The sequence below is a fragment of the Plodia interpunctella genome, chromosome 4, assembly GCF_027563975.2.
Source record: "Plodia interpunctella isolate USDA-ARS_2022_Savannah chromosome 4, ilPloInte3.2, whole genome shotgun sequence".
In the NCBI taxonomy this organism is placed as follows: Eukaryota; Metazoa; Arthropoda; class Insecta; order Lepidoptera; family Pyralidae; genus Plodia; species Plodia interpunctella.
This window is the reverse complement of record NC_071297.1, coordinates 4,816,995-4,833,761: the sequence shown is the minus strand read 5'-3', so window position 1 is coordinate 4,833,761 and position 16,767 is coordinate 4,816,995. Positions and strand designations below refer to the sequence as shown.

Below are 16,767 nucleotides of genomic sequence, written 5' to 3'. Positions count from 1 at the left end.
TCAATATTAGAAACAAAACAAAATCTTTTCTTATTCGTATATATACTTATGTATACTTACTTCTTTCCGCTTTCGTCATGCTAACGTCGTCTCTCCTCCAGAACTTAAGAAAAGGTGCAAGAGCCTTCATGGTACATTCTCCATTAAGCACCTTTCTTCCCAGCTTTTTCGGAACTTCTTGCTCGATCTCTGAACTACGGCATGACGACGAGTCGTCTCCCAAAGATCTAGCCTTCCGCCCTCGGAAACTGACGCAGCCACAACCTTCGGCCAGGGAAAACATCGTGGGGCTCTTGTCTTTTTTTTTATATTTCTTATCTCTTCGTTTCCGCGTACATCGTGGCGTCTTCTGCCGTGACTTGGGAATGATGATTGCTGGCTCGACTCAACAGTGTTGAAGATGGGACATCACCAGTCACAGCGACTGGGAACGCAACTGTCAACAAATAAAAACAAGATGTTAAAATTCATTAAAATAAAAAGATTTACATAGTTAGTTTATTTTGTTATAGTTTAACTAATATTTCTTTAAGTATTTCTGGATGATTGGGTAATAAACGCGAGGTCAGAAAAACACCGGGGAGAGTGGAACAAGTCAATATATTAAGAAACCCTATCGAGAATTAGGGTGAAATAATTGATGTCGGTATAGAACTATATGAAGACGAATTATAGCTAGCGCGCGTGCAGACCCGAGTGCCGCCAGTTGAGGAAGGACTAACACATTAATGGAACATCAGTCTAAAGACACGTAAATCGGGAAAATCAATACAACCTCCCACGCAAAAGACATGTTTACACGTTTTAATAAATATGATTATTCCACTTCTTTAGTGGTTGATACACCAGTAAATATTACTGATGACATGAAAAAGTATTTAAACTTCATTATCCTTAAGTTTAGTCCCTCTTACAAATGTAAAACAAGATAGCATAGTATTATCATCGTAAGTTCTTTTGATTTCGCTTCTTGATTTTGATTTGTCAAGGATATTGACTGCCCTCGAGGAGCAATAGGGAACTTGGAATACAATAACCAATTTACACAACGATTCAATGAACCTCAGAATAAAACCGGTCAAGTGCCAGTTAAACTCGTATGAAGAGGATTCCGTACAATTCATTAAATTCTTATAAGTTTTCCTGTATTCTACAAACAATGCACTTTTTGGTTTGTAAGCTATCACACCTAAATTGGTTTTAAAGTAATTTATTTTGGCAAATTTGCAAATTTCACCCGATTTGGTCAAGTAGATTCGGAGCAAATTGGCTGTGACAGACTGACGGACAGACAGACGCACGAGTGATCCCATAAGGGTTCTGTTTTTTTTTTTGTTCCTTTATACAGGGAACCCTAAAAGCCTTGCTTCAATTTGGGTTATCAGGCTGCCAGACTGAATGGCGGTCGACAACGACGGTTCGTTTATTTTATTTCCCTAGGGCTCCCGTGCTGGTTAAAATCGCTCATGTTGTTCACAGGAAAAGCAGGTGTTATACTAAAATATTTTAAAATTTGTTACATTTTAACGTCAAACACTCGTAATGTAAATATGCTGATAATAATTTTACGACAAGCTACGTTATTCATTGGTTGTGACACAGATTCCATCATACCTACATGACTGTCTTAATCTTATACTAAGTGTGTACATTTCCTGCCCACACTCCAATAGAGACAAAGGCTTTCCTTTTATCTCAGAGTATTCAGGATTAAATTGCTACTCTTTGTCTTATTACCTTTCCTTCTGGACGTGAAATCAGAGCAGGCAAGTCTAAAAGCTTCGATTAAAACAAGTATTGGAGATTCTATCCATTTGAATCATAGAACATTTAAAGTACCCAGTGAGCAGATAAAAGTGATAATGTTTTGTACATTTTATTCGATATTATTATATCCAGGACTGGGCACATACTCGTATTTTAACTAATAGCTATGAAACCATGCGTATTTATCCCGCAAAGAGGGTGTTTTTATCCTAGTGAGATAATCCGATCTAGCGTATTGTATTTTTTCTTAGATAAAATAGATATCCAGTAAAATGTATTGCCTAGTAAAAACATACGTCTTTTTAAGCTGGAATTTATCCCTAATAACTTTATTTAGCCGTAACAAAGAACAGGTTTTTCTGATGAAATTCGCTTTAAGCTTCCAAGACTTTGATCGTAAACGCTGCGATACATCTTTCCCTATCTCGTTACTTAAAGCCTCAGTAAACCTTCTTGATTTATAAATCTGATGTGACATGGTGGCCAAAATATATTTAAACTAAATTGAATGGAAAAAAAATCCTTTCCACTTTTGAAATATGTTAGCAAAAGATTGACATTGCATAGTCAATGAAGTCGACGTAAATGAAAATTCGTGCACAGGCATCGCTACGAGATTTATTTATTATTATCACCTTTATGCCGTAATGTAAAACGCCCATAATCTTAAGGAACTTATTTGTGAAATAGTTCAAAATTGATTTTTATGGTGGTTTAATCTCATCTTGCTACACATTTTATGAAATAATCATACTACAATCCTTCGGCTGCATAGGTGACTTTTTGAATTACTTTTTATGAGTAGTTTTCAAACACTATTCCATGCCTTCATTGAATTTATTGATTGTAATTTGTTTGGTGGTGACATGACATTAAAAGGTTTGATATCTGAATTGGAGCAAATCTGATTATCTCTACTTCGTCGATCAATCACGTGACCTTTAAAGATGATGGCTTTCGTAAGAGGCACTCAGAGGAAACAGCGAGGATCGTATACGATCTCTATAATTGCGGTACACAAAGCGCTTACCAGACCCTTGCCTCTCTAGTATACGTGACATATGTAGGTATGTATACGTACAGAGTGACACTTTGGACACCAGCCAAATATTCCCTCAACTGTGTGCTCAACATGAAACTCAAAACATTTCCAAAGATATCCGATGATGAAAAATAAAAAAGAACAACTTTTTATTTAATCGCCTATTTTATATTTACATTTTTCTTATAACATTATTTCATATTATTTAGTAAAGTTTAAATAAATAAATTTGTAGTGTTAGAGCAAAATACAATTTTCATATTTCAAGTCCGATCAACTAATCAATTTATTTGTATGGGAATAAACACAAAAAAGATGTAATTTTTTTGACATACATTTATTTGGAAACTAATTTGGCTTCGTCAACAAAATCTGCAGAAAATATATGCACAGTGTTAACAAATAACTCTGTTTACTCGACTGCATCTTATTAGTGACCATGTAGTGAACATGCTTGTTAACAATGAAAAAGAATTTCAAGATTCTGGGATCAGAGGAGTCATAAAATTCAGGGATCAAAAGAACGTCGTTCGTTCAAGGGGTCGGACCAATGTACTTACGTAATTAGGTAGTGGTAAAGTGCGTAACACACCGTGCAAAATTACAACTGCCAGTTTAAAACGATTAGTCTTCTTCATAGGTATTCGAAGATAACGAAAATTATAATTTATTAATGACATTGTTCATAATCAGAAGAATTACTAATTTTTAATTTCATTAATCAATTTAACAACTTGTTTTCGTTATTGTCTTCATCGAGAGAGGTGAAAATCATGTCATCTATTTATAAAACACAAGGAAGTAGGTCACTGAATAATTGGAAATAGACCCAATGGTCATTGATTTTCTGCGCCATTCTATTTCTATAACCACTGGATTTCCGCGGAAAATTAATGTTTATAATGCTCACCTACTGTACTAATCGGCTGATGTCATTATCCAGAAAATCGATTGTCGTCAAAGTTTCCACGATAATTTCCTACTGGTACTACAGGTATATGAACGTTCAATAGATTATAGTTTTTATAAACTGAAACTTATAGAATAAAATAACCGTTACCGTTACGGCATAGTTACCGTTACTTGACGCGGTGCGATCTGGAAAACTTTATGGGTAAATAAATACTTCATTCAGTGATGGAATTCTTAACTAAAACACAAACTTCTGTGCTCACAAAATCCTGAGTGTAAGCACATAAAAAGGCGATCGTTAAGCGTCGCGCACTGGAACGAAATAGCGGTCTGCTAAACTCATAACAACTACTACGAAAGATATACTTGTTACGTGCTGTCCTGGCTTTTATGTGATAGTCGAAAACACTGTCCTGCATTGTGGAGTAAATTATCCAACCCTTCGGTGATTTACAGTTTAGCTTTCAGGTGCCCCGCTCGACAACTAGGTAAATTATTATGGGACGGTCTACTCTACATAATCGCATTGTTTTCCAACACACATAGCCGGATAAGTGAGTTCTGGCAAGCACCGACCCAAGTTTTATAGACATGTAATTGGTTTGCCTAAACAAACCATTTTATTTGTTATGTCATAAATATACCTACCTACATTATAAAAAATCTAATGAAGCCTCAAAAATGAAATTGTAAATATATACAATAAACAAACAGTTTTAAATTTATCAAATAACACAAATATATGTCCAAACTATATCTTCTTGCAAACGCCTAAGAAGAAAAATATCGAATGTGGCATAAATAAAATCAAGACAAGATAAACTCTGTACCGGTTACGGGGTTGTTATAATGAATCGGAGCCTTCGAGCTATAGAGGAGCGCAAAAATAGACTGTAATACGTGCTTATTGAGTTTTCAATTCAGAAATAACAAAAGCCAAAAAAGTAAATTCTTTTTTCCGGGTTAATCGTGCGCCTAAAATTGACAACAACCTACATCGGTTACTGTGTGATTCCCTTATACGTGGGAAACATTCTCCTAGCAAGTGAATACTTTCTAAGAGAAGGTTAACTTATCGTACTAATATTATAAATGCGAAAGTTTGTAAGCATTGTATGTTTGTTACTCTTTCTCGCAAAATCTACTAAACCGATTGTTGCGAAATTTAGTACGCGGTAAAATGTAACCTGGAATAACACATATACACAATAACAGCTAGTAATCGATAAATATTTATTTCAATGTGTTTCTTTTGTGAGAAATCTTTCCCTTTCTTTTGGGAGCCAACTAATTTTGATACAGGGCTCCTCCAAGGCACGCTACGCCATGTATAAATGTATGTAAACAGGCTCTACATTCTCTACTGTTTACATCTAGATAAGTCTAGTGCAATTAGGGCGAATGCTAATACATCATAAAGGGCATAAATTGTATTAAATTACAAAATGAAAATGTCCACCGGTCACAGACACAGATAGAAGCGGTTTCATTTCACCAGTCAGTTAAATTTATTTATTGCTGGCCGGGTTGTGGGGAAATCAAAATTTATAATCTGCCTTTTATTTACGCGTTAAAAATGTTATTAAGTATTGCGGATTCAGTCGTCGACGTTCGTCAACTTTAAAATCGCAATTCACATAAAATAGATACTTATACCGTAATATGATTATTACAACTATAACTTAGTAACATATACATATACGAGTATATATAAAAAATAGGTAAATATTGTATACTCTTCGTATATAATTGTTTAGATTTAATGCAGATGTAAACTCGGTATAACAGAAAGGTAAACTCGAAAAATTAAAAAAAAAAACTAAATTCTATTTGTGATATTTATATTGATCTATTACTTGCAATAAAAAAAGTCTGAGATTAATTAATTAATGTTGGACAATTATTTCACGAGAATATTGAATGTTTTGTTTGAAAAGGGAAGTGGAACTCATGCGACTCGTGTGTATGAAGTCGTGTAACTACGTTTTGTTATTGTTCCTCGCCCACTGTGTCAGCCGTACTAGTTTAACAATATTTTGGTTTATTCGGGAAATTCGGGATAAAAAGTACCCTATGTATTATTCCAGGTTATATTCTACCCGCGTGTACCAAATTTCAATAACAATCCGTCCAGTAGATTTTGCGTGAAAGAGTAACAAACATACATACGCACATATTTCCTCACAAACTCACATTTATAATATAAGTAAGAAGTACAAATGACAGTCTTATAGCTAAGAGCCATTTAATATCATATGATTTTTTCTCAAAAATAATGAATACATATTTAATTCTTCTTTGAATTTGAGAATAAACAGACGTAAACCCATCAACTACAGCATTTTTTGTTACCGTCACGAACCCAAGTCATTATCCTGAACTCATTACAGCGAGCAGTTATCTGGATTCACTTTGTTACGCTCCCACGTACATCCATCATAAAAACGTGCTCCACTTTGGAAATTGTGCGAATTGCCGATTAATCTCGATGTAATCAATTTTACGTCGAACATCTCTCATTTTAATGGAACAAAACTCGTGATTGTACGCTTTCAGCGTTTATAATAACGTTATATACGTTCATTCAACTAATTTAACTTACAATTAATTTTATTCAAACCTAATATAATTTTCCTGTTGTTATATCTCGGAAAAAGTCAAATTTAGAGAAATGTCTCTCTCATTGTCGCGTGATTTCGGTTCCCGGGGCTGTGACGCCGCGAAACCCGGCTCAGCCGTAAAATTGTGAAGATTCGTCTGTTTTTGCTATTAGTTTGACATTAGTCAGTATATTGTGTTTTATCGGTATATCAGTACCTATTGCATAAAAAAATATAAACTCTTACCTTTCATAAGAAATTATAGTACCTATAGGTACAAACGAAACGGAATTCATTATCTACGTTATCTGTCCGGTTTCCTGTCACGGCTTTCATGTAGCACAAATGAGCTTAACTTTTTCCAGCGACCTAACGCAATTAACCGGTAAATTAGCGCACGAGTGGGGAGGTAGATCGGCTAATCTAAAGCAAAGTTACCGTGTACTACCTAATAACTATCTACTACTATAATATTATCCGTGGCATTTGGACGATAATTCGAAAATTTGTTATATTTGCGAAATACGTATACGTGAAATTGTGTACTTTTTTCACGTCAAAACGATTCGATTGACGTCATTTTCGGGGTAGTGATAATTGAAGAGCTGAGTGAGGCATACGTTACTTTTTCAAGCGTGAGGAGTCGCGGGCTGTAGTTAATTCAATATTAAACAAGTGCACTACTCCCTCGCCTCGGCTTATGTGCCTAAGATATCACACCAAGTAAACAATATCAGACTTGTCCTCACAATCTGCAATTAACGTCGCTAGTGATTGACGACCACTCAATTACTGCACATGGTTCCGTATCGCCTCTAATAAATCTACGAGCCAGTCCTACTTTCCATGAATAACGTCTCAAATTAATATATGTTTACGTAACAGTACACAGTTTAGTACACAGTAAACGTGATCATGTTTACTTTCACGACAAAACGGAGCTTTCGCGGGCGCAGCGATTAAGGGCGTGGAATTGTAATTACATTTGATGAAGGAGTACCCGGTTGGAGCCTAGGGTTGACTGAAAAAAAAATTTCTTTACTTTTTTCTATTGTAAAGAAACGTCACTTTACACATTTTGTAATTACAAACTTATACCTAACCCTCGGTGCACGAGTCTAACTCGCTCTTAACCGTTTTATTTTTTATATTTATTGGGGGTAAGCAACAAAGAAGTCATTATTTTCTTGCTTACCCCAATTCTTAGAATTCTCAAAATTGGGCATCCCCAATTTTAAGAAGACACGGCAATAGGCATATATAAAACAACATTACTTACGTCAAAATTAAAATTAATTACTTATTACCTACTCATCCAAAAATCTATTCGTACAACATTGTGGAAGAAGACATTTGAGAATATGTACCTATCCATTCTCATTATAAGCATAACATTATAAGCAAGCATATAAATTTAGTTTATTATTTAATACAAGACCTTCTGATATCAAAATAAACCTGGAATTGTTATTCCGTTTCCAATTGATACTTATTAATTTATATAATAAGTATTACCAATTTATAGAAAAAAGGTGTCACGTGAATAAAAAATCTATTGAATAAGTTTTATTTTCAATGCTACAGGTACACTAGGTTTAGGTAATAAATTGCCAATAATTGAAAGCATATTACGACTATATAGAGTTCACTTCAATGATATATGAAACGCAAACATATTGACTTAAATCATCTCGAACATCTGTTGACTCTGCTAATTGGTCAATTGGCGATTACTCGTGTTTTTAATGCAAATGTCTTAACTCGTCCTCGAATGTCATTAGGGCAATACCTAATTACAATATGAATACGTGAACGGCGGTTTCACTAACCGACATCTATTCTCTCTAGTTTCTGTGCATTAAATTATATCACAGACAAGCGTGGAAATGTGTTGACACTGACACAAATATTAAGCCGTGAGCTGACAACATTTGCTTCTGTTACAAAATAAAATAGTGTTAAATTTATTTAAGGTTTCACCTTTTAGGTATTCTTAGGCTTTTTATGGTATCCATACCTACTATTCTGCCACTTACTCGTTGAGATACATACACAAGTTTCGTTTTGTTCCTTTTTTTCAAACATGAAAAAAATAGACTCATTCCCGATATATATTACATATAAATACTTTTTCATACATATAAATACTTGTTCTTCTTTAGATCTCAAAACATAAAAAATATTATTTTGAGTACCTGCCAAGAAAACCGTAGCAACCACGAAAATAATATATAATAGAAATCCCAAATGTTTTACTTCCAGAATACAACTTCGAGATAATAAGGCTCCTGAAACAAATCCTAACCCACACAGGTCTAAGAGAATAAATAATAGAAGATACAGGAAAAATCTTAAGAAAATCTAATAAGAAACTTTGATGAGCGTCCCAGAAAGGGACACAGTAATTAAGATCATTGTCAATGCCTATTAACTATCCAAGTTGTAATTAATTGGTATAAGTCTACATGTAGTACATTTGTCAGCTTCTGAAGACGGCCCTATTACAGTAAGCTCGAGTAATCTCGTGACAAACAATCAATAGATACGTTTCTTCTTTCTTAAGTATATTGATTATAACCTAATCTAGAATCGAATTATATGTAATATATTAATCGTCTATATAATAATTAAGTACTTACCTAATATATGTTACAACAATCTTAATTGTATTATAGTGAAAGACCTAACCAAAGAAATGTGTTAAGTAAACATAGTTACCTAACGATGTAAAACTTTGTATTATCAGTAGATAGATATATTTCATTTATGCGAATTTATTTGTTGTGTCATTCCTTTTGACGCATTTTTTAAATAAAATATATGAATACTAAAACCCTTTGTGAAAAGTATAAATGCGGCATGAGTCCTAATGAAGAATGGCGCAACTCATTAACTTCACTGACAACAAAAGGTGAAATGATTGGCACTTTTACCTTGTTCTACGAATAATAAAGCACCATGATTTTGGTTAATGACTTCTAGATTTACCGTATGAGCAAGATTACCAGTTTGGGATTATCACTCCTATAAAATACACTATTAAAATAACCTACCTACCTACCTATGTACCTACTAAAAGTATCTGTCTTCATTTCCATATAAAGCTAAAACTGGCGATACTGAATCTAAATTGGATATTACTCGTATCTTTATAGTTTTGTTCGTGGCGTTATGAAATAAAATCTGTCATATTTGTTTTATCGCGACAGTTTCGAAGTAGGTATGTAGGTACTCGTAGCTACATACCGAGTTAGTAAATAATATACCCAATTGCATTTTCCATCTAATGGGAATTTGCAAACTGACATCCTAAAATAGTATTTAGACACATTCGTACGGATCGTATGCATACACTACTCTGATTACGGAAATCCTGTATATATATGTATAGTGTGCAGGATTTCGGATTACGAGCGAGCTATTATGTACACAAATGGCTCGCCCGTATATGGCGTGTGTATTGAAAGCAGCGTCCGACCAGCCTAAACCCAGTGGATTTGAGGGATAATCACTAGATCTACAACTTTGTGGTATGAAAGCCATATAGGGTTATCGTCTAATTGCTCTCAAAACCGAATGCATATGTAATATGTTGCGTCCATATGAATGTTTCCTATGCCTATTTCTATAGATTGCTACATATTCAATAAATAAAAATGTACTTAGTAGGTATTATTTTTGTCTTATATTTTGATAAATAATTCATGTCGGCAAGGTAAAATGATAATAACACTAGAGCATAAAAACGGTGATTTTCAATCGCCACAGTATTTTAATAAGATTTTGACCTATTAGGTTTTAAGGTCGTTGATTAATGAACTTTACTGAAGCGGTTGTGTCGCGCGTCGCCGCCAAATACCACGAACTACTTTGAGCACGCTGATTAATCACTTTCATTGCTTAATTATTCTTCAGAAAAACTTCAATCGTTTTCATCCCATGTGGGGTGAATTTGAATAGAAGTCAGATTAAAACTTCGTTTAGCTTAGAAACCACGCAAGGTGTATTAAAACGGATATGTCTGAAATTGTACACAGTCATAGAATAACAAAATGACGTACACTCGTATTATAATTATAGAGCGATGATCAAATAACTTTTCTATTTCTATTAGTATGAAAACACACATGACATGTTAGCGCAAACAGAATGTACTTCGGCTGTATGATCCTTCCGTTCGGACAACCAAACTGAACCAGACGAAACCGCAAGCAGTTTTATGAAGGTTGATCTATTTTAGTTGCTGTGGTCCTTCTAAAACAATGGATACATTTCAGATTTGCTACATATTATCAGACACTGAGTGGAGTGTTGTGTTGTGTGACAATACGTGCATTATTGCAATTTTATTTCCCAATAAAAATGCATATTTGTATAAGCTTTTAGAAAGGTTTGCTTTGCTTGTGTACCCTTACCAGCCATACGAAGTGACTGTATGAGTATGTACCCATTAGATTCTTTTATTAATTTTACTTTCTCACAAAAATGGAAAAAAGCGTATGGTATTTTTCTTAATTTAAAGATAGGTAGTAGCGAGATATGCAAAAAAATATATTGACTTAGAAAAAAAGACGAAGAAGAAAGAAGACTGATACGTAGAACTACAGCACTCTGTGTAGCATCGATCTTATTTCTGGACTATCTTAACCTCTGTCTTTATAGACTAGTATCTTACTCACACAATTGCCCAATCTAATTTGAACAAACTAATTCTAATTAGCGATGTCTAAACGTACTTCATAGTTTTATAAACAAAAATAATTCATTTCTTCTGGCATTCAGGGTTAAGGTCATATATAAATCTTTACATTCCCACACAAGAGCCTAGCAAAACTTAATTAAAATCGGCCTGTCATACGCTGGAGACCACAGCGTGTATCACACACTCACACATTGCGGAGATAATAAAATAAAATCTCTATCTACTCGCAATATAGCTCTGACTGGGGAACATAATGAAAATTAAAGATTTACACTTTTTTGTAAACTAATAATTGCTTTTATTGTCAATGAATATAATTGAAATCACTCAATGTAAACATTTTTTCTACCAGTCATTCAACAGAGTGATGCAGAGCAAGAAGTACAAAATTAAAGAACAAGAAATAAAATAAGACTCTTTTTATATGAATTTTTACAAGCTTTTATTTAACTTGTAACGTAACTATGTCTCGGATTCATTTAACTTAGGGTTTATTATCGGGTTTATTGCTTTTATTTAACATGCAACTCAATTGTGAAGCTGATATCTTCAACCGATTGAGCTGAAATTTTGTTCACACGCTTAGTTTGGAATCACAATGTACCTATTATTATCACAAGCATGACCTAATGGTGCACCCAGGAACGGCTCCAGACATGGGAATTTCTTAATGATTTACTGCACGGGCATGAAATAAAACCTATGTCAAAAATGTCATTATTGTAAAAAAATATTTTCCGCATAGAAATAAAATATTTAAGTACTTATTTAAATTCCATAACAGACTGTTTCCACGTGAAATGAGACGCGATTAGCCTTTTTAGAATGTAATCGCCGGTCATCAATACGGTACTAATTAAATACAGAAGTTACGTAATTAGGTTAGGCGGACATTTCGACATCTGCGCAGAGAATCTCCGCAAATCCGAGGGTGACCCGCCATTTACATTTTCATTACTTTGGAAGAAATGTTACAAAACAAGTTAAACTTTAAAAACTGATATTTTTACCCAACTGTCAACGAAAGGACTTTGCATATTTTATCATCCTAATTTAAACAAACAACATGAGATTAAAATTTCAATTTGAAAAAATAATAATGTTTTTTTTTCTTTATATTATTTTAGTAAGAAAATCTTACAGAGTAAATTTACAATGTCAAAGCTAGTTGGGAACATGTTTTTCTATCTAAGACAAGACAAAGAGATGTATATTTTAAAATTTAGATAACGTGCAAATTCATTCATATTAAGAAACACTGTAAGGAAATATCTATTTGATTTTTATTAAATTCAATCTCAAACTTAGTTGTTTACAAGCTTTTATTATTCATTTGAAACAACTCCAAATCCTATGAACCAAATAACTGCAATGCGGGAAAATTGCATGTGTGGTTTCTAAAGAGGAATTACATGAGATTTCATTAGAGGATAGGTACATGTAGTTACGTACATACGGTAAGTTTGTACCAGTATGTACCTACATTATCTTGCATATGTAGTGTAGTACTGCATTACTGTGTTTTTCAAGTCGCTATGCCTGCTTACATGTAAAGCTATTTAAATCTTTTTATCCGCCTGTATTGTTAGATCGTCAAATGTTAAGCCATACATTTGCCTCGAAAATGAAACAAGAGATCAAATTTACTGCATCGGAATAAAGTTATTACAAAAATATTTTATTTTCATAATATTTTATTTTAGACTCCAACTCGAAGTCTACAAACATAAGTGCGTTTCTGGGTTACGGTTACGGGTTAATCCTCATATTTCCCATTTCATTAACCCGTAACTTCGTAGATGTAATGAAAGAATTTTATTAACTTTCATATTTTTTAATCCAACCTCATTTGTCGGTTACAGTTGTAGTTTTAAAATTTTACAAAATCGATTTTCAAGTAACCGCAGCTACCACCACTTAAATGTGCTTGTCTGAAACGTCTGAAATCGACGTGAGAAACCAACTTAGGTAAAGACCTAAACAAATAAAATGCTGATAGAAAGAGAAAAGGCGAATGAAAAAGGTAATAATTAAATAACCCGACCGTGACAAAAGCTATATACTTACATCTAATAAAAAAATGTGTGTATTTTTCATCACTATTAAATGAACTCTTCTATTTTATTATGATCTATTTACTTATTTATGTGGTAGGTAAAGGTGGTCATCAAAACAAGAAAATTATCAAGATAAATGAGAAATAAAATATCAAGAAATCGAGCAAAAACATGCAAAAGAATATGAATGATTTTTCTTAAACCATGACTGACTCTGTGACGTTTTGACTTTTTTTTACTAATAATTTTGCATAAAGATTCATCCGCCCCGTTAGATCCCCATATAAAATAGTTATTTTCAGTGGAGATAAGTGTTATATTCGTTCTATACCTAATTTGCATAAGAGTCTAAACCATGACAAACGCTTAGTTTGATTGGAAGAAATTCTGCACAAATTGTTCGGAATGAAAATACTAGTTTTTCAACCGTTTGATGACTTAGTTAGAACCTGATATTTTATTGTTAGATTTATTTTTTAATATAGTTTTGCCTCTGTCCAATGCACACCTCCACGCACATATCCGTGGTGAATGGCGGTGACAACGGAATTGTGGCAAAATACGAACCGATGGTCACCGCAGCTCTGACACAAATATTAAAGTTACATACGCTGCCAGAAATAAACTTACATGTTTTATACATACTATTGTTCAAGTATATCGGTGCTCTGTTTATCTTGCATGAATGAACCAATGAATCATTATTATAATTCTTGGAGTGTTTACGAGATAAAGAAATAAGCGAACTCAGAATGAGTTTTCTTTGATTTACTTATTGACTCACTTACTTATTTGTTTATCTCTATCAAATTGCGAAGTAATGTTTTTTTTTTTATTTAGAATATAACAATATTTTATTACTTAACAACGATCATTATTCCAGAAACGGCAACATTTTTATCAATGTCAACAGTAGAAGACTTGCGAACTCGATAACCCCTTACCTAAAATAGGTACTTAATAATTTCTGCAGTAAGTTCGTGACGACCTTTACCAAACAAACCCCATCAAGCTCATCTGGCCTGTTTCTCCCATCGCTTACTTATTATAAACACCTGTCTTATAAGAAAAGTTTGTTAATTTATATTTTTGTCCCCATCCCGCGTTGGACCGTAAACCGGGAACTTTTGCAATTTCTTCTCGATATTGACCACGATACTGATATCAATATTGCGTGTAATAAGATAAAAATTAGCAAGAAATACTTCGGTCATTACGCAGACGCAACGCAGAGAGGATGTGAACATATTTTAGCTTTAATCAAAATAAATCAATATCCGTAATCTAATGGTTGCATGGTTTCCTTTTCGGGACACAATTTCTGACAGAGCAAACCTTTTGCCTAGTGTGATAATATCATAATAATATCACATGAAACTGATTTGGATATTAATAGTGTCAACGAAAAGATATGACAAATTTTTAAAAATAAATCACAAGGTGTGATTTTGTAAAAAAAACTGAAACGCATGTAGCCGAGTGCTTGCCTCGTCAAGCCGAAACTACGAGCCGTTACGAAATTGTCCCTATCTCAGGGACTAGCGGGCGTTTTAGATAGCCAATAGGGACCTTGAAACGGAAACGACCGTAGATAACTGAACTATAAATCTTTAGGGTTCACCTGACCTAGCGCCTCGTATGAAATAGTAAATGCGAAGAATTATTATATGATTTTAAGGCGATAGGATGTAATTAGGTAGATCTTATCAATATTTAATGGGATGATAGGAAAAGTTTGATAGATTTTGGGTTTCGGTAGGTAGGTATATATATCTGTGGTGAAGTAAATACGGGTTAGCATTTCACTTCTCACCATCGAATCGATTCGAAATGAGACACAGCGAACCAATCATATGTGCCATTGTGACGCAACGACAGCTACACTTCGGTATGTATTCGGTATCAGATAGGTAGGTTTTATATTAGAAATTTACCGATACCGATAATTAAGTACCTACCTACTTCTTATTTCTAAACATCATTACATTACATACGGAACACTAAATGGATAATTTTTCGCAGAAGTAAATTCATTAATTTCAGTCCAATTCTTAAAAAATAACAGTTTTATCCACACTGCACATCCTCGCTCAGCACGTACTTCATACTTAGTTTTAACGTGTAGCCTCAACATGCAATTGAACTAAACTTTCGTGCCGTGCCACTATTACGTGACAAAAAGTAGCAAACAAACATTATTATCATAGTTATCTAATTAAATGTAAGCATGAATCATGCCGTTCTTACACGAATTTGTATAATTATTTATTTCAAAAATATAATCGCAAGCTGTAGCTGATTTAGCTACCCTCGCTTTGTAAATAATCCTTTATACATCTCTGACATAAAACCAAGGCTTAGATAACACGACGTCATATTTCAGCAGTTTCCGCCGGAATAAAAGTAATTTCCCAACGCGAAACAATTGGTAATTCCGTGGAACTACGAGCACGCTGGGAGACATTTTCCCCGATGATTTGGCAACTCGCCCCCGCCTATATTTAAATCGTAATCTTACTGAGTCAACGCTCTCAATGCTCTAACACCAAAAATAAACGGTCCCGCGAAGACGACAATATTCGACCGAGTTCCAAATAGCAACAATGCATTTAAACCACAAAACCGACTCAGAATCGAAATGCGGAAAGTTTTTAGGTGGCGAAAATGCTGCTTATTTTAATTATATTCTTAGGAGCGAGCTTACATACGACAATATGCGGGTGACACAAAACAGCAGTGTTAAAATAATAAAACAAAATTAATTACATTCAGGAAAATGGAATTACGCAGGAAAATGCTATGAACAAAAATTTCATTTAAATAATATTCTACTCATACTCATACTGTAAATGAATTTTACTCAGATTGATTTGAAGCAATAAACAGACTCAGAATTTAAAATTTCTATAGCATTTAAGTGAAAGATATTTGAACGACTTAATTTTACGACGACATTTTAAAATCCTCTGGTTATAAACATATCTACATTCATCCAATTAGTATAATCACTAAAACGCTATACCTACGTACCTACTCGTAATATGTCGCCTTTTAAGTGTAATGAAAAACCATGCAATTACTGGGAGTTAGTAATGTTAAAACTAAAACACCAGCACCACATAAAATACAAGAATTGCTGATTCTAACACATGTGCTATATGTAATATTACCATACAATATGTCTTGTACCTGAATTGGTTTCCAAAGAAAGCTATGTTAAAATAACCGGCCAAGTGCGTGTCGGGCCACGCACAGTGTTGTGGTGTCCGTTTACAGTTGGTCGTCAATTACTCGTAAACTTATAAAACCACATTCAAAGTGATAGTTTTCCTTCTATTTTCGATATGTTAACATTCTTAGTTAGTAGAGATATGTTTCATTCTTTCTTATTTTTCTTCTTCAACTTAACATTCGAATTCCTAACAACAATAAGTTCGTTGGTAGAGGAGGCACACTTGACTCTAACGAAAATTAGCACCATAAAGTTTAAAATTTTACGAACGGTTTACTGAATCCAAAAACGGTCTTCCCACACCTTGTATAGCTTTGAAAGACCTATCCAATAATATAGGCAATCCCACACTATAGGCAGGAAGAAAACTCTCTCACTTTGTCGCCGTAATTAATTTGCACACCCATATCAAATTACATCATTCTAATACTAATAGTTTTTGAGCTAAACCGCAT

The 16,767-nt window shown here is 33.9% G+C and overlaps 1 protein-coding gene across 2 annotated transcripts in view; it reads right to left on the bottom strand.

Annotated features, from left to right (window-relative positions):
• Nucleotides 1–16,767, bottom strand: part of rdgC (retinal degeneration C) — a 47,774-nt gene that overhangs the window by 28,500 nt on the left and 2,507 nt on the right. For both annotated transcript variants that reach the window (XM_053744187.1, XM_053744188.1), the window contains exon 2: nt 61–436. In XM_053744187.1, coding sequence (XP_053600162.1) covers nt 61–283 — 223 coding nt within the window. In that variant the 5' untranslated portion in view covers nt 284–436. The remainder of the gene's footprint in view (nt 1–60; nt 437–16,767) is intronic.